This window comes from Eumetopias jubatus, unplaced genomic scaffold, assembly GCF_037043125.1.
Source record: "Eumetopias jubatus isolate StellerSeaLion01/CBP00866 unplaced genomic scaffold, mEumJub1_p1.0 scaffold_13, whole genome shotgun sequence".
Lineage (NCBI taxonomy): Eukaryota > Metazoa > Chordata > Mammalia > Carnivora > Otariidae > Eumetopias > Eumetopias jubatus.
The window spans coordinates 108,835,443-108,855,255 of NW_028274819.1; the positions used below are offsets into that span (position 1 = coordinate 108,835,443).

The 19,813-nt window shown below is 39.1% G+C and overlaps 1 protein-coding gene across 1 annotated transcript in view; it reads left to right on the forward strand.

Moving 5' to 3' along the window:
- Positions 1-19,813, forward strand: part of CWF19L2 (CWF19 like cell cycle control factor 2) — a 119,895-nt gene that overhangs the window by 67,783 nt on the left and 32,299 nt on the right. Inside the window, exon 12 of the mRNA XM_028105944.2 lies at positions 938-1,075. Coding sequence (XP_027961745.2) covers positions 938-1,075 — 138 coding nt within the window. The remainder of the gene's footprint in view (positions 1-937; positions 1,076-19,813) is intronic.

The following is a 19,813-nucleotide window of genomic DNA, read 5'->3' on the forward strand; positions in this document are numbered from 1 at the left end:
TGGATCCCTCTTCTAATGAAATGGGAGGAATTAGGGGTTTGGAGTGGAGATGTAGCAGAATAGTAAAGGTTTGGATTCCATGAAGGGTCAGAACTGGCTGAGGAGTCATGCATGTGATACCAGATGACAACTGAGCTTTTTGAGCTACGTCCGACCCAGCAGTGTGGGTACCGGGCTGAAGAGGACAGACACGTTCATTTGGGATTGAGCTTTGCCTTTCGAGTATAATGAAAGGATGAGAGGGCCAGAAATTAAGGGTCTGGAGCCAGGGAGTGATTGAAGTCATGGAACAGGAGATTTAGGCTAGTGATTTCAGGAATAGTAATGTTGGGAAGAAATACCGGGAATGTGGTTCCAAAGATCTCAGAGGGGTTGAAGAGCAGGTGAGAATAAGGGAGTGTAAGGGAGATTGGACTTGAGAGGAAATAAATAGCACTTTTCTTTTCCAAATGTAGGTATGGAACGAGCTGCTGGGAAAACCCAGGACTGATATAGATGAGAATCAGAATATTAGCTTTGTTTCTGTTAGAGCTGTATAAAATGGGTTTGCTAATATTTCACTCTGTTTTTGGCATGCTTACTCGGTCTCTGGATGACTGCAGACTTCCCTCCACGGTGGTAGGAATTGTTACTACAAGAAGAGCAGCCAGAAGAGAAGAAGGGATAAAAGATTTCTGCTTTTTCCTCCAAACCCAGAAATCAGATAGTGTTATACTTCCATCCCTAGGGAAGAGGAGAGTGATGGGGCAGAAATAGGGAGTGGTATTCTAATGGAAATTCTTCCAAAAGGAAGCACACAGAATAGGGATAAGCTAGCTGGAAGGGAAGATTGTGGTATGTAGTGGGATTTTTGCATTTAATACCAGATTTACAGATAGTTAATTAAAAATACTTCAAAGACCCATGTTTTCACTAAATAATGTTCATTTTCTCATAGGCTTCAACCCATGAAGAAAAAGAAAGGGTTAGATACTTTCATGATGATGATCATCTCAGCCTAAATGATTTAGTCAAGAATGAAAAGATGGGAACAGCAGAAAATCAAAACAAACTTTTTATGAGGATGGCATCGAAGGTAAGATCCATTCCTAGGATACCTTTCAATTTAGAGAAGCTGGTTACTCCATCTAGCAATGATCTATTTTTCAGAGTGCTTGGTTCTTTCTGATCTTGATTTATTTTATTAAACCAAATCCTTTATAAGACCTATCAAGAACATACATTTTGGAATTGATTGGGAAATACATAATTGGGATTTATTTTGTTTTTAAATATAGACTCTGGTTTAGTTTTTTTATGTATACCGTGACAATGTTAATTGTGTATTTGATCTACCATTTAAGGGAAAGTTTTGGGCCAGAGTTAGATGACCGGTGTGTTTTGTGTTAATATTCCTTCAGCTCTTCATAATTATATCACAAGGAGTGTATTTGAAGTAACATATTATAGATTACAGAGGAGACATCTTAGAATAATCTTAAATCTATTTATATGAAAACTTTGTATGTATAGTTCATATTTATATGAAAATGTGTGTTAGTACATCATTATGGATAGTAGGATTAGTTTTTGTTTCAAATAGCATTCTTGGTTGCAGTCCCTTCCAAACACTACCACTGACTTTCTTTTGAAAGAGACCTATTTTAACTCAGCTGTGTAACAGGTTTGACTATGCTGGAGTTTCAGCTCGCTGTCTGGATTTGCAGACCAAGCTTTCCTAGAATATAGCTGTCCACGTTTGTTTACCTATTGTCTAAGGTTGTTTTCACCCTACAACAGCTGAGTTGAATAGTTGTGATGGAGACCTTGCAGCCCACAAAGCTGAAATATTTGGAATAATTTTTGATGGTGGGAGTTTGAACTCGGTATCTGACGTACAAGGGCAAGATTTTTTACTGTATACATTTTTAGACTTCTTTTTTTTCAAACTGTGTGAATATACTGCCTGGTGAAAAATTTTACTTAATGAAAACTAGAATAAAGATAAGCAAGGTGTCTGTGTGTATGTGTGTGTTGGGAGGAGTAAAACAAATTTGGGCTTAAATAGAAATGATTATTCTTCCCATCACCAAGAATTGTATGGGATCTTGAATTTAACCCATAGGATCATTTTACTTCTCTTTATTTGGAGGCAAAGACTAGAAGTCTCCTAGGGTCTGGAAATTCAATGCAGAAAGGTCATATTTTTATGAAAGTTTTCTCTTCAGAAACAGGACAGACCATTTTATGTGCAACTCTGAATTATTTAGTTTTAGTAATCTGAGCGTAGTCAATTCAGGTTGATACACAAGATAAAACCTTGTTATAAATTGTAATAGTCATTTATTGCTTCACTTGTTCACTGAACACCTAATTTGTGCTAGGTAGATAACCATTCTTGGCGCTGTGAGCAGGGAACCGATCAAGTCAAAGTTCCTCCCCTCAAGGCGCCCTTATTTCTGGTGGATGAGACAGAAAGTGAACAAATGCATGATGTGTAAAGTATTATATAACATAAATATTATACAAAATAGAAAATATTGCTGTAGTAAGTAAAGTAAAATGGAAGGAGGGAGGCTGGTGTTTCAGTAGAGTGTTGAAGGAAGGCCTCTCTGTGGAGGTGATGTTTCTGCAGCCTGTGAACAGAGTCAGGGAATGGTCCATGTGAATGTCCCAGAGAGAATATTCACGTGGAAGAAACAGCAAATGCAGAGGATCTGAAGCAGAGGTGAGCTCGAAGAGCAGGAGAAGACAACAGGGTGACAAGTGAGACTGGGAAAAGGAGAAAGGAACAGGGCTGTAGAAGAAGAGGTGGGAGACATAGCAGGACTCAAATCCTGTAAGGTCTTACAGGCCATGGTGTGGGAGCTTGTGGCTTTGTGTAAGCGATGGGCATTGTAAGTGATTTTGAGGGTTTGGACTAGCACAGTGTCATGATCTGGTTTATGTTCTGTAATTGTCCCACAATCCTCGTATATCCTGTTTTGTTTTCTTCAGTCTTTGTTCTCTCTGCTTTCTGATTGTGGAAGTTTCTCTTGTCATCTTCAGGCTCCGAGCTTCCTTTCTCAGCCATGTCCGGTCTGCTCATAAGCCCTTCAGAAGCACTCTTCATTTCTGTTGTGTTTTTGGTCTCTTGAAGTTCTTCCTGGTGCTCAGGATTTCCATCTCTGCTTACGTTGTCCGTCTGTTGTTGGTGAGCCGATGCTCCTGGGCCTGTGAACTTCAGTGCTTCTGGTTTTCTTCCCTGCCTCGCGGGGAAGGGATGGCTGGAGGGGGCTGCAGTGCGGTGTGTCCCTTGCTTCCGGTGGGCCGGGCTATGATAAAACCCCCGCGGGTGAAGCTCTGGTAAGACAGTTCCTCCTGAGGGCTGACCTTGTTAAGAAGAACAGAATGCTCTGTCTGTCAAAATGCTTCTCCTTCTGATCTTCTTTCTCTGATCTTTGCTCTGAGGACCTGGTTGAGCACCTAGAGGTCAAACTCACCGAATTATGGGGGCTTTCCCTAGGACCTGGTTCCCCAGAGTATTTAACTTTCAGACTTGTCCCTCTGTCCACACTGAGCCTCCGGCACTATGTCAGTTACAGGTTAGGTTTTCCTGCTCAGCACTGATTCCTATGGGACCACTGCTTCCCACACAGATAAATTGTGGTTCTCTCTACCCACCTGAGTGTCTCCTTGATTTTGGGGTCATCCCTTTACTGAGAGATCTAAGAGGAGTTGTTGATTTTTCATGCTGTTCTGCTTTGTACTTGTTGTTGGGACAGAGTGGCAACTTCTCAGCTCTTTAAATGCCAGATTGGAACCTGCTGGTTTATTTTAGAAAGGATTTTTCTGGCAGCTCTTTTGGGAAGGTAATGTAGAGAGGCAGGAGTGGAGGTAGGGAGATCACTTTAGGAGGGTATTGCATTAATTCATATAGAGCCTTGGATTAGGGTGGGAAACTACTGAGAAGTGGTAGCATTTGGGGCAATTCTGATGTTATTGATTGAAATAGAAAACCTTGCAGGGGACACATCTCACTGGAGGTTGGAGATCAAGAATGCTGTTACGGACGTGTGAAATATGAAATGCCTGTTAAAGATTCACATGGTGGCATGGAGTGACTGTCATGAGGCTCTGGTTGATGTTGGCTCTGTCATATAGATTTGGATGCTGTTAACATTTAAATGTATTTAGGGGCGCCTGGGTAGCTCAGTCGGTTGAGCGTCTGCCCTCGGCTCAGGTCATGATCCCAGGGTCCTGGGATCGAGCCCCACGTCAGGCTCACTGCTCAGTGGGGAGCCTGCTTCTCTCTCTCCCCCTCCCCCTGCTTGTGCTCTCTCTCTCTCTCAAATGAATAAACAAAAAATCTTTAAAAAATAAACGTATTTAAAGCCATAGGACTTAAGAAATTATTAATGATGTGGGTCTGAAGACTGAACTCTTGAGCACTGTCTGGAAGGGGACCGAAAGGGTTCAACAGATGAGATTGAGAAAGTGCAGCCAGTGAGGCAGCAGGAAGACTGAGGGTGTGGAGTTTCAGAAGTGGGAGAAGACAGGAAGTGCCAGTGGCTTTTGAGAGGCTGAATAAGATCTCTGAAGATGGACAAGTGACCATTAGATATGGCATTGTGGAGATTTCTGGCGACTCTCTTAGGTGTGGTTTCCTTGGTCTGGTAGGGAGGAAAGCGTGATTGTCATGGGTTCAAGAGTGAGTGTGAGGACAGCCCGTGAGGGGGCTGGCCTTCCAGAGAAGCTGGGTCATGGGTTCAAGAGTGAGTGTGAGGACAGCCCGTGAGGGGGCTGGCCTTCCAGAGAAGCTGGGTGCTGCCTGTCGTCATGGCAGGAGAAGAGAGTGTTTAAGAGGCGAGGAGGTTTGTAAACGTGGTGATAGACACATGAACCAGTTCTCTTCTTTTTGCTTCTCTTTGTTTAGTGAAAAGACTAGGGTTATCTGCTAAAGTGATGGTGAAGAAGGGGTGTTAGAGGTTTGAGAAAAAAGTGTGGAATGGTTTTTGAGAGAACCAGGAGTGAAATAAAGTACGACTTTCAGGCAGCACTGAAGGTCCATTTGAGGTTTACGGTTATAAATTTAAAATTACACATGTCAGGGTGTTTGTGTATTTTTCTTCTACTGTGTTTGGATAGAGACTGAGTTTTATTGAATCATGATACAGTGATCATGACATTTTGTATTTTTCATATTTCACCACCATGATTTATTGCTTTAAGGGTGCAAATGGTGGAGCTTGCTTATGTTTTTCTTTTGCTCTATTTGTGTATTGTAAGATCTTTCAGTAATATTTGTATTGTATAGGGTTTTTAGTTTTTAGTATTAACTGATTTGGCAAAGATTGTGATCCCTAAACATTGAAAATCTTTGAGTTTTTTAAAATTCAGATTTACTAAGTTAGAACATTGTAATAGATATTATAAAAATTTACCAGGGGGATGTCACCAAAATGGCAGCGTAATAGACCTCAGCCTTCATCCCTTCACAGAAAACAACAACTAGGTAGCTAACCATGACTAAAGAGAGCTCTAGAGTCTACTTAAGAAACTTCAAAGCATAGGGGAACAAAAAAAACCTTGAGAATGACTGCTCCCAAAGGGAAAGAGGACAGCTTCGTTTTTGGATTCTTCTGTTCCCAAGCTGGCATTGCTCAGCTTCCCAGCTAGAAAGAGTTCCTCTTGCAGGGAAGAGAAGTGCAGGGCACATGGGCAGCTTCCCTTGCATTTCTTGGCCCCACATGAAGGTCCTACTTCAGTTTCATTGCACCCAGAGACCAGCAAAGGTGAGATGTAGAGACAGCTAGTAACCAGGAAGAAAAGTAGGGGCCACCAGTAATAGCCACGCTGTGGAGAGATCGTGGTTCCCAGTGGTCTGCTCTGGAGACAGATCTGCAGCGTTTACCACTGAAGAGAGCAGCGAATGGTCAGCACAGCCGCTGCAGAAAGCTTGCAGGTTTTACCAGCTTTAACTCCACAGATAGTCACATTCAGCTGTCTCAGTCTCTTCCTGTTCCCTGCCCCACGCCCCAGTCAACTCCCCTTGGAGCCTGGGAACTGCACCAGCAGCTCTCCCAGGCCTCTACAGCTGTGTGAGTAAAAGCTGGAGCCTAGACCCCTGTGGCTGACCCCTACTGCCATGTGCATGTTGGCGGTTAGCCCCTTTAGGTGCGTACTTGCCCACGGCCAACCTGACACCCGTCACGAGCCTCCACTGCCATGCCCGTGCTCAGGGGAGACTGTTGCTGTAGGAGAGTGTCACCATGGCCTGGGTCTCTGCAGTTGCTTCTGGGCCTGGATTGGGCACTGCCTTCTGTCACAGCCCTGTATCACTCTGCTCCCCTGCAGCTGGCCCCACCAGCTGTGCACTTGCACACATCCTTCTCAGCCCCCATCACTGGCATCCGCTGCCAGGCACCCACGGCAAGACCCAGCTGCCAAGAGCCATGCATCTGCAGGTAACCCCAGCCCTTGCTGTCTGCCCTGCCCCCATCACTACGTGTAGGATTGCAGCCATGACACAGGCACCTGCAGCTGGCCCCCACAAGTTGCTGTGGCGACTTCTTTTCTAGCCCCTCGCCCTCATCTGCTGCTGAGGACCCCAATAGCCCTGCAGCCCCTGTGGACCCCCAGCACCTGCCAAGGATCACACAGTTGTTGACATCGTGGACCCTGGTGACTAGAGCCAATGAGCCACCGCACTCCCTCAGACTTGTTGCCACCCCGTACCCTCACACTTGGCACCCTGCACCTGTAGACCCGAGATCACCACGTGCTCCAGCATGCCCCCATGTGCAGGTGGACATTTTCTCTTACTGGAGTCCATGAAGTCTGGAAGAGGGGACAGCTTCTTCAAATGCACAGACATCTACACAAGGTTACAGGGATCATAAATAATGAGGGCAACATGACTCCAACAAAGGAATAAATAACTATCTAGTAACCAGCCCCAAAGAAAAGAAGATACAGGTATTACCTGATGAAGAATTCAAAATAATTACCTTAAAGATGCTCAGAGAACTCTGAGAACACTGATAAGTAATTTAATGATATCAGGAAAACAATACAGGAACAAAGTAGTAAGTTCCACAACAACACAAAAATAAATCAACACAAGCTGAAGACTACAACGAGTGAACTAAAAAATTCAATAAAGAGCTTCACCAGCAGACTAGACCAAACAGCAGGAAGAGTCCATGAGCTTAAAGAAAAATCATTTGAAATCATCCAGTCAGAGAAGCAAAAAGAAAAAGATTGAAAAGGAATGAAGAGAGCCTATGGGTCTTATGGGACACCCCTAACAAAAACAGTCTGTGCATCCCTGGAGTCCCAAAGGAGAAGACAGAAACAGTAAGGGAGAGAAAGCTTATTTAAAGAGATAATGACTGAGAACTTTCCAGACCTGGGGAGAGATTTGGACACCTAAGTTTGTGAAGCTAATAGGTCACCCCAAAATTTCAATCCAAAATGATCTTTTCCAAGATGCAATATAATAAAACCTAAATGGATGAAAAAAAAAAAGATTTTTAAAAGCAAAAGAGAGAAAAAGATTGCTACAAGGGAGCCCCTCTAAGTCTTACAGTGGATTTCTCAGCAGAGACCTTTCAGGTCAGGAGAGAATGGGATGATAAGTTACAAGTACTGAAGGAAAGAAACTGCTGGGCGCCTGGGTGGCTCAGTTGGTTGGGCGACTGCCTTCGGCTCAGGTCATGATCCCAGGGTCCTGGGATCGAGCCCCACATCAGGCTCCCTGCTCGGCTGGGAGCCTGCTTCTCCCTCTCCCGCTCCCCCTGCTTGTGTTCCCTCCCTCGCTGTCTTTCTGTCAAATAAATAAAATTAAAAAGAAAGAAAGAAAGAAAGAAAGAAACTGCCAACCAAGAATATTTTACCTAGTAAAGTTGTCCTTCAGAAATGATGGCAAGATAAAGTTTCCTAAACAAATAAAACCTGAGGGAGTTTGTCACCACTAGACCTGCTTAGAGGAAAGGCTGCTAATTAGTGACATGAAAACATAGGAAAATGTCCAACAGACTAGGAAAGGTAAGAATATATTCAGATTCAAAATACTTTACTACTGTCATTTGCTGGTGTGTTAACCACTTAACTCTAGTGTAAAAGTTGAAGGACAAAAGTGTTAAAAATAGCGATAGCTACAATAATTTGTCAGTAGATACACAGTATAAAAAGTAAAGTGTGACATCAAAAACAAACTATGGGGGTTGTGGGAATAAAAGGGTAGAGTTTTTCTTTGAGATAGAAGTTGTTATCAGTTTTAAATGGACTTATATCTATAAGATGTTTCCAGTAAACCTGTGAGTAATCATGAACCGAAGCCTGTACTGGAAAAGATGAAGGGAACCAAAGTATTCAACTGTGGAAAATCATCCATTCACAGAGGGCTAGAGCAAGAGCAGAAGAAAGAAAAAAGGAACTGCCAAACATCCAAAACCCATTCACAAGATGATCATACTTAGCTCTTACCCATCAATTACTATAAATGTAATAGGTTAAATGCTCCCAGAGCATTTATGTCTCTAAGAAGTCATAGAGTGGCTGAATGGATAAGGAACCAGACCCAACTATATGCTTCCCAACACAGATAGGTTCAAAGTGAAGGTATGGGAAAAAATATTCCATGCAAATGGAACCGAAAGAAGCAGGGGCAGCTATACTTACATCAGATGAAGTAGACTTGAAGTCAAAAACTGTAACTAGGGACAAGAAAGGTCATTATCTAATGATAAAGGAGTCAACTCATCAAGAGGAGATAATAATTGTAAATATACATGCACCCAATGTCAGAGCACCTGAATATGTCAAGCAAATAAAACACATCTGAAGGGCGTGATAGACAGCAGTACGCTAATACTACAGGACTCCATTCAGTACCTCACTTTCGTCAGTGAACAGATCATCCAGACAAAAAAAGCAGTAAGAAAACTTGCTGGACTTGAAGTACACTTTAGACTACATGGACCACACTGACATATACAGAATGTTTCATCCAACAGCAACAGAATATGTGTTCTTCTCAAGCACACATGGAGCACTTTCCAGGTTGGAACACATGTTGTTCAATCACAAAAATTTAGTCTTACCAAATTGGAAAATACGGAAATTGTGCCAAATACCTTTTGAGACCACAGTGGTGTGAAACCAGAAATCAGTAACAAGAGGAAAACTAGAAAATTCACAAATATGTTGAAAATGAACCATAGCACTCCTGAACAACGCATGGGTCAAAGAGATATCGAAAGGGAAATAAAAAAAATACATCGAAACAAGTAATAGTCTAAACAGAACATACCACAACTTACGGGATGCAGCAAAAAGTGCTAAGAAGGGAGTTTATAGTGCTAAACATCTATAGTTAGAAAAAATAAATATCAGAAATAAGCAACTTAGCTTTTACACCTCAAGGAACTGAAAGAAGAAAGGAAGGAGATAACAAAGATCAGAGCAGAAATAAATGAAATAGAGAATAGAAACACAAAAATCAAGGAAACTAAGAGTTGGGTTTTTTGAAAAGATAAACAAATTGATAAACTGTTAGCTAGATTTACCAGGAAAAAAGAGAGAAGAGTCAAATAAAATTATAAATGAAAGAGGAGACATTTCAGCTGATGCCACAGAAATATAACAGATGATAAATACTGCTATAAACAGTTATATACCAGCAGATTGGACGACCTAGATGATATGGATAAATTCCTAGAAATAACAACCTGCCTTGTCTGAATCCTGAAGAAACGGAAAATCTGAACAGGTCAGTAATAAGTAAGGAGATTGATTCAGCAATCAAAAACCTCCCAGCAAAGAAAAGTCTAGGACCAGAAAGAAAAGGAAGAAGTAAAATTGTCTGTATTTGCAGATGACATGATATTATATAGAGAAAACCCTAAAGATTCTACCAAAAATGTGTTACAGCTAATCAACAAAATCAATAAAGTTTTAGAACGTATAATCAACATACAAAATCAGTTGCATTTTTATACACTAATAATGAACTATCACAAAAAGCATTTTACAGATTTCAGCATTCTTTCATGATAAAAACTCTCAAGAAATTGGGCATAGAAGGAACATTACCTCCACCTAATAAAGATCATATATGAGAAACCCATAGCCAACATCGTACTTAACAGTGAAAAGTGGGAAAATTTCCAAGATCAGGAATAAGACAAGGGTGCTCACTCTCAGCACTTCTGTTTGACATGGTAGTGGCAGTCCTAGCCAGAATAGTTAGGCAAGAAAAAGAAGTAAAAGGCATCTGAAGAGAAGAGGAGGAATTAAAGTTTTCTCCACTGATGATATGATCATGTATTTAAAAAATCCAAAGGACTCCACCAAAAAACTGTTATAACTAATAAACAATTCAGTAAAATTTCAGGATACAACATCAGCATACAAAAGTCAGTTGCATTTGTATAAACTAACAATGAACTATCTGAAAAAGAAAACCATTTTGTTTACAGTAGCATGAAGAGCAATATACTTGGGAATAAATTTAACCAAGGAGGTAAAAGATCTGTGCAGTGAAAACTATAAGACATTGATGGAAGAAATTGAAGACAGAAATAAATAGAAAGATAACCCATGTGCATGGATTGGAGTGATTAATGTTAAAATTTCCATACTGCCCCAAACCATCTATAGATTTAGTGTACCCTCTATCAAAAATCCATTGCCATTTTCCATAGAACTTGTAAAAACAATTCTAAGATTTGTATGCAATCATAGAAGACCCCAAGTAGCCAAAGCAATTTTGAGAAAGTAGAAAGTTGGAGGCACTCCCTGATTTCAAACTATATTAAAAGCAATAGTAATTAAAACAATATGGCACTGACGTAAAAAGAGACACAGACCAGTGAAACAGAATTGAGAGTGATATGGTCAACTTGTATTTGACAAGGGAGCCAAGAATACTCAGTGGGGAAAGGATATTCTCTTCAACAAATGGTGCTAAGAAAACTGGATGTGAACATGCAAAAGAATCAAATTGGACGTCTCTTTTGCACTTTTCACAAAAAATAACTTGAAATGGATTAAGGGCTTAAATGTTAAGACTCAAACCTTTAAAAAAAAAAAAAAGGGAAAAAGCTTCTTGACCATGGGTCTTGGCAATGATTTTTTCAGATGTGACAAACCAACAGCACAAGCAACAACAACAAATCAGCAAATGGAACTACATCAAACTAAAAAGCTGAAAAGCTTCTGCAGAGCTAAAGGAACAACGAAATGAAAAGGCAGCCTATAGAATGGGAGATAGTATTTGCAAACCTTTTCTCTGATAAGGATTGATACCCAAAATATAAGCTCATACAACTCAGTAGGCAAAAACCAAACAATACAATTTAAAATGGACAGAGGACTTGATAGACAAAATTTTCTAGAGACAACATTTAAATATCTGAGAGGTACACGAAAAGATGCCCAACATCACTCATCGTCAGGAAAATGCAAATCAAAATCACAATGAAATACCATCTTACACCTGTTGGAATGGCTGTTATTGAAAAGAGAAGAGATACAGGTCGTGATGAGTCCTGGGTGTTGTATGTAAGTGATGAATCACTAAATCCTGACCTGAAACTAATATTACACTGTATATTAACTAACTGGAATTTAAATAAAAAATTAAAAAAAAAAAAGAAAATGAATGTTGGTGAGGATGTGGAGAGAAAGGAGCCCGGGTGCACTGTGGGTGGGAATGTGAACTGGTACAGCCACTGTGGAAATCAGTATGGAGGATTCTCAAAAAATTAAAAATAGAACTACCCTTCTTTTCATCAAGAGACACAAAAGCTCATGTGTTTCTTCTTTTATTAGTTAAAAGGCATTAGTAGAGATTGGCCAATTTTTTTTGTGTATAGGACCAGGTAGTAAATATTTTCAGCTTTCTGTTGTAACTCCCAGCTCTGCTGTCCTGGCCCAGGAAGCAGCTGTAGGCAATACAGAAATGAATGATACAGCTCTGTTCCAGCAAAACTTTATTTATAAAAACAAGTGGCTGGCCTGATTTGGCTTATGGGCCATGGTTTGTCAGTCACTGGTCTAGGATCTCGAAATGATAGATATTTTCATGACAACTGTCTTTGAATTTGGGTACTTTTCATACTTAGTAGTTATCCTGAAAATGGATCTTTAAAGGCCCTGGGAGAAGTAACCCTTCAGGAATGGTTGATATAGGTCAAGATCCTGTTTGTTTGTTTATTCATCCACAGATATTAATTGATGGCATTCATTGTGTGGAGTGTTCTATTGGGGATACACTGCACATTAGGAAGAAACCGTTCTTGCCTTTAGAGAGCCCATAAGCATTCAATAAATCATTATGAGACATGAATTCAGTAATTATAGATGTGTAAATTACTGTGAAACACAAATGGAAAGTCTTTTGAAAGAAATACCAGGGTGTCATAACCTAAGTTGGGAAGACAGAAAGTATTTCAGGTTGGACAGCAATTCTGATACTACTTCTGGTCAGTATTTAGTCCTACCCTATTTGCATATTTATTTGTTTTTTACTGTCCATCCTTTTTTTGTAATTCTGAAATTCAGATTATGTTCACTCTCTTTTGTAATTTACCATTAGATCTTTAGGAGTATCTCTTTCTTATAACCAGATTAAGAAAGGTATCTTGAGCCAAATATAAACTTGATTATGTTTTTGTGTTTAGAAAGGGCATTTATGGTTGTTAGGGTTTTTTTTTTTTTAATGCTTTCTGTATTTTTTAGTTTTCCTGAGTATTTACTACATAATTAATGAAAAAGAGGAACAATCACAAATTCTGACAAAGGGTATGTGCATCTGTTATACTGTATATATAGAGTATGGTTGGTTGTGTATTTATTATCGTGTATTAGGAGACAGGTACATAGTAACTTTTTGGAAGTTTCTTCCTTCAAAATCATAGAGCTAAAGGATATGTGATTCTGGGGGGGACTTTCCTCCTCTTGCTTTTGTCCTTTCACACTTTACTGAAGAGGAACCGAGGACACTAAGAGAATTAAATTGCCGTTGCAGGCCTTAGCGACTTGTCCGATTTTGCAAGCTACTGAGTTGCAGATGGCTAGCGCCACAAGTCTCAATGTCCAGCTCCCAGTCCAGCTGTTTTTCATGAAACAGTATGGCCTTTCAAATGACTCCAGTTAATGGATAGTTGTTGGCTGTTGCCTAAATTTAATTGTCTTTGTACAGTTTCCATGTGTCATTTATTGGCATTTGTGAATAAGTGGTGTGTGCTTTGCTCTTTCTTAAAATACATCCTATTGACTCTAACATTCTTTAAATATAAACTTTTCCATTTAAAATCTAAGACGTCAGTGTTTCCTTGGCAACATAAACTTAGGCACGTCTTCATGAGATCTCTGTACATCTTTCCTCATTAATTTTGTTAGCACCGTGGGCAGTAATTTTATCCTTTTTGTTCTGATAGTGTATTAAAAATGGACTGGAGGGGAAGGAAATGGAAGGTACACGAGAAGAAAACAGAGACAGACTCAGTAATTAGGGTTTTACTTTATATTGTAAGAAAACAAAATGATTTTATTGTCTAATAGAAGATGCTTGTTGTTTCTATTGATAATTTTATTTTTTTCTGAATTTGTGACATTGCAGGCTTGATACCTTTTTGGATGGAGGTGGTCTTTAAAATATAAAGTACATATTTCCATAATATACAGTAGAACTTAAAGTCCTTTTTAAAAGATGTTCAGTAAGCTGTAATAGTAATAATGAATCTTGAGAACTTAGGTGGCAGCTTTGTTAAAGGCCTGAGCAGAAGAAGGTGAGGAATGTCTAGATTGCCGCCTCATTGCAGGACCTGTTTCGGTGCTGGGGGTAGCTATTTCCATCCTCTTAGACTTTCATTGATATGGGGTGAAAGTAGCTTTGCACAAGGCTAATCCAGGAGTGTGAAATGATGTATATCGTCCCGTGACATCCTCTACAGAAAATTTGGAATTTGGGCATCGTGAAATGGTAGAAGTGATATTTTGTTTTGGTATATAACTGAATAAATTTTAACGTACATAGTTTGTGCATTTTTCTAAAAGATGTAGGCTTGAATCCAGTCCATGCTGCTTAACAAAATTGGTCTGTTTTGTTTTGTTTTCTGGGTGGGAACACCAGAGAAGTAATTTATTCGGCTTTCTTTGGTTCAAGTCCCATTTCTTTTTTTAATAGTAAAATATACATAACATAAAATTTAACACTGTAGCCATTTCAGGTGTACAATTCAGTGACATTAAATACGTTCACACTGTTGCACACACATCACCACCATCCATTTCCAGAACTTCTCCATCATCCTAAGCAGAAGCCCTGTACCCGTGAGACTAACTCCCTTTCCCACACCTGTATCTCCATCAGCCCCTGGTAACCTCTGTTCTGTTTTTGTCTCTTATCAGTGTGCCTGTTCTAGGTACCTCGTAGAACTGGAATCACACACTCTTCTTCCTTTTGTGTCTGGCTTACTTTGCTTAGCATAATGTTTTAAAGGTTTGTCGATGTTGTAGCTTGTATCAGAATTCCATTCCTTGTTAAGGCTGGAATGGAATTCCATGATTTGTATAGACCACTTTAAAGAAGAAATCTCTTCTGGGTGCTTGGGTGGCTCAGGCGGTTAAGTGTCAGTGTTCAGCTTAGGTCATGATCCCGGGGTCCTCGATCGATCTCCGCATAGTGGCAAGTCTGCTTCCCCCCCGCCCCTCCCCCTGCTTATGCTCTCTCATTTTCTCAAATAAGTAATAAATAAAACCTTCTAAAAAATGAAAAAATAAAAAAAAGCTATTCATCTGTTGGTGCGTATCTGGGTTGTTTCCACCTTTTGGCTAGTGTGAGTAATGGGGCTATGAACATGTGTACAAGTATCTTTTGAGTCCCTGCTTTCAGTTCTTCTGGGGATATATATATGGATGTGGAGTTGCTGGACCATATGTTAACTCTTCATCGGACTTTCTGGAGGAACCACCAAACTGTTGTCCACAGCGGCTACACCATTTTACATTCCTAGCAGCGGTGCACAAGGGCCCCGGTGTCTCCACATTCTCACCTATTATTTTCTGTCTTTTTGTTGTAACAACAACATTTGTTGTTGTTTTCATTTGTTTTTTAGTAGCAGCCATCCTAGTGGGTGTGAGGCGGTATCTCATTGTGGTCAGGTCCTAGTTTGACCATGGTGAGATTTTATGACACCTGTAGGCACTTCTCCCAGATTTTGACCTATTAACTTCAAATTGTTGGCCATTGGGTATACTGGGTCAGTACTTTATCCATTTTTCTTTCTAAAGAAAAAATAGAGTCTAAAATTATATGAAATTTATATTTCACCAGTTAATTTATCTTTTTCCAATGAATCTGAGGGGTTGGAGTTTGAAGGGTAATTTAGCAGTTTTCATCAAAATTTTGATTACAGATTTGTCATAAAACTTGAAATGCCTTGTAAGAATTAGACTGTAGTCTGTGTTTCTTGTTGATAGTCTGTGTCCTAATGCAATGCTAATTAAATAGATTTGTTGCAAACCATTGTTTTTACATAATGTTGCTAAAAACTTTTGGTTTTCAGTTTTCATGGAATTTTTCTGTATATCTGATTTTTTTATAAGATGCTATTTTTTATAGTTTAGGTTTTTTTTTCTAAAACATCAAAATGGCAAAGCAAATTAGTTTTCATGGTTAGAAACATTTAACATTTTTATACACTTAGTATTTAGTTGATTAATTCACTAACATCTTCAGTTTCTAGGCTTGAATTTGGAAACTATTTGCTTGATTAAATAGAGTCTAAGTAATAATTCCATTTAACTCCCAATTCATGTGGACAGTGGTTACCGTTAATGAATCCAGAAGAACTTCTCTTGCTGCAGTGATGTAATTGTGATCCCTCTGGACCAGGGTTTCTCAGCCTTGTTGGCACTGTTGACATTTTGGGTTGGCTAACTGTTGTGGGAGGACTGTTTGTCTCTTGTAGAATGTTGAGCAGCATCCCTGACCTCTACCTAGTAGATTCCAGTGGCATCCACACCCACCCCGTGTTTTGACAACCAAAAATGTCTCCAGACATTGCCAAATGCCCCCCAGTGAGAAAGTCGCCCCCAGTTGAGAGCCCTGCTCTGGGAGGATCTGGGAGGGAATAATAGTAACCACTATTTTGTGAGGACCTGCTCTGTATTAGGCCCTCTGCGTTCAGTGATGCTTGGAATTATCTGACAGCATTGGCATTATTAACCCCTTCTAGTAAACAAACTGATGCTCCAGAGATGCTCCATAGCTTGCTTATGATCACATATCCCTTTCCTAAACCCGGTTCATTTTTTCCCCTTTATCAGTACATAGTACTACTGTCTTGCCTAGGTCGGACAGCGAGGAGTCATCAGCAATACCTCTGCCTCCTTCCTTTTCCACATCAGATCTGTACCAGGCTTGTTCTCCCCTCAGTGCTAATGAGTCTCCTTCTCTGCAGTCCCAGTGATGCTGCGATCATTTTTTACTCGGTCTGTGAAAATAGCCTTGTAACTGGATTGCTGGCATTTCTTCCATTTCTTTTTAAATTTTACCTCACGGAAGCCACAGTGATTTTTTTTTCCAAAGTGTATGTCTGATCCTCTGGCCTCCATGTGAAAGCATTTCAGGTGGCTTTTGGTTGCTGTTAGATTCTTTAACGGGGTCTAACAAGACCTTGAATGGTCCGGTCTCTTCCTCTCCTGCCTCATCTCAAGTCTTTCTCTCTCTTACTTTGCTTCCTCTGTTGCAGCTGTTGCTGACTTCCGTCCAGTCCCTCCAGTGTGCTGTGCTTTCTCCTGCCTCCCGCTCTTGGCCCGTGTTTCCTTTGCTCTGCTTTGCTACCTTCCCCGCTTCTGCCCGTTTCACTCTTCCTGTTCGTACGTATCTCATTATTCTTTCAGGGAAGCCTTTTTCACCTCTGTGATTGTGTCAGCCCCTCTGTCAGGATCTCAGATTGCCGTCACGACTCTAATTGGACTTTTTTATTGACCATTCCTTTAGTTAATGTCTGTCTTTCCCATATTATTCCATGTTATTGGGATTGTGTTTGCTTTTGCTCACTTTTGTATCTTAACTATTATAATTTTTAGTACATGATGATAGTGTCCGATAAATATTTATTGTCTAGAATCACATACTATACTTGAGGCTTGAAATTAAGTGCCAAAATCTCTTTTTTACCACTCTACTTAGTTGCATAGAAAATTCATATATTTTCTGTTCTCATTAATGCCTGTTGTTTTGATTTTGCAATGATATTATTTTAAAAACAAGCACAGTCTTTCATCTTTTAACATTGCTGACCTTTTTATCATCAACCTTCTCTACTTTGTTCTGGTAGAGACCACATCTGAAAAAATCTTGTAGTGGGCCCCACACTGAGCCATAGAGAAATTGTTGTTTAGGTTCTATCAGGGAAGAGCTTTGGTCACAAGGATAGTCAAATGCTGGGACAGGTTTCCTGGAATGTGTTGCTAATTTATAGTGCACAGGATCAAGAATTAAATATATATGTTTTTAAATTTCAAAAATAGAGATGATATTTTTGGAAGCTCAAATGCTTAAAAGATAGTATGATGAGAATATAACTATTAAATTGACTGAATAAAGTTAATGAGTTTTAATGGCATCTTCTAAAAAAATAAACATCTGTAATCCATGCCTTAATTTGAATATCAAATACCTAGAATTACACATAAGCCTATGCCATATTGGAGAATAATCTTGAGTTCTGTCTGTAATTCCTACCATTGTTCCTCTTCCAACAAAGACTTTAAGGGAGAGATCAGGATGTTTATACCTCCTGGCATAATATGCATGACCTAAAAGAGCTGTAGGTGGAAACACTGGAAAAGTAAAATAAAAATTATGCACTGTGGATATCGTAAAAAAGAAAAAAAGAATAAACCTTGTTGAATAGTCTTCTTAAAGGCGTTTTACAGACTAAAGTGAAACAAAGCACATTTCCTGTGCTTCTCAGTAATTTAATACTAAATTATCCGTGTAGCAAAAGAAGGATGACAAGGATTAATTAAAATGTTCCCTGATATTTTAGACATGGAAATATTTTAATGAAAAATGCTACCAGTTTGTCAAAGGTAACATTAAAGTTTATTTTTATTAGCTAGTAAGAGAATGTGGAATTAAAAACTGTCCTGGATTTTGGTTATTGATAGGTCAAATCTCTAATGCTTCTTATGGCATCAGAAATATCTACTTTAATTTTCAGTGTTTAAGATGAGGTTTTCTTAAGAGCATGAGTGATCTCTTTGCTTTCCTTAGGGCATGATAATTTGTGTCTATGTTTATTTTCTTCCTCCAAGAAAAAACACTTAGAAAGAGTGACTCATTCTTGCCCCACAAAAGCTTCAATCTCTAATAAGTTAGCTTTAATTCTCAGAATTAAGGAACAAAGACAAGAAACCAGAAATCAAGATAAGGACTTAAGTCATCTGGGAGTAAATGATTTATTTTACTTCATCAGATTTTAATGTGGTTTAATGGAATTCCATTGGTTTTTCTAGTCTTGGTCTTTTTTTATTTTTTTTTCCCTAGGAGGCTTTGTTAGATAAATTATGATCCATTCTGCTTATCTGTTTAGCTGCTGACTTCTAGTGTTGCAGTGGTACATGATTTAACAGGAGAGCAGTTTTTAGAAATAGAGTTTGTCAGCTGAGTTGCTATAGTAGGATGTATTTCATTTGAGATTTTTCTTTCAACTGAAACTGAAACTGGATGAGTCCATCATCAGTAGGCAGTGCATCAAAAGAGTGTTGACTTTGTTGTGTATGTACATGACAGTTATATGAATAACTGAAACAGGGTACTTTTAGTCATTTCATAAAGTTAAGACTTCAAGATTAGTGTTCTTTTCAATAAACTAGGTGATAATAATATTGGTTCTTTGTGAACTATGAGGGTTTTAATTGTGAAAGAGGTAGCTAATGTGGTACTTCACATAGGACGAATGAATGTATATGGTGAAGACCAAAATCACATTCAGTTATGTTGTCTTCTTGTAAAAAAAATATTTTGTTTATTTGTGAGAGAGAGTGAGAGAGAGCACGAACAGGGGTAGGGGCAGAGGGAGAGGGAGAGAATCTCAAGCCGACTCCCCGCTGATCTGCAGTCCCAGGACCCTGAGATCATGACCTGAGCTGAAGTTGGATCCTTAACAGACTGAGCCACCCAGGTGCCCTTATGTTGTTTTTATTAATGCATCATTTGTTCTTTTTTTTGTCTTTACCAATTGGCTTTAGTTTCACTTTGAAAAATAATTCTTTGTTAGTCTTTTGTTTTTAAATGACCTTAATTTTGAAAATGTGTAGAATCGGGATCCTTATTTTCTTCTTGTAACAAATTATTGTGACTATTTTAGATTCCTAATAATGCAATGTATGAATGGTAATTGGTAGTAGAAAAAACAGGTTTCAGAAAGTTTCTTCTAGCTAGGATGTCATTTACCAGAGAATATGAGACAAGCATATGAATCCTTTTTTCTGTGATTTGTCATTGGTTTTAAAAGGCATTTTGTGTCTCTTCTCTTGATGCTAATCAGATGTTTATAGATTGTAGGCTAGCTTTTTTATTTTTACTCTAAATTTAACCATTTATTGATTACTTAGAGAAGGTGTCTCTGGAGTCCCACTTTTGTATTATATATAATTCTAATGTACTTGGTTATCCAGTTTTAAACCAGGAGTATAATAAAAGCAGTGAATTAGAAGTGAGGAAACAGACTACCATTAGAAGAAATGCTTATAGCAATGAGAACTGACAGCTAGTTTAATATAGAGAGGAAAGAATGAGATGGAAAAATGGAGAGAAATAACTAAAAAA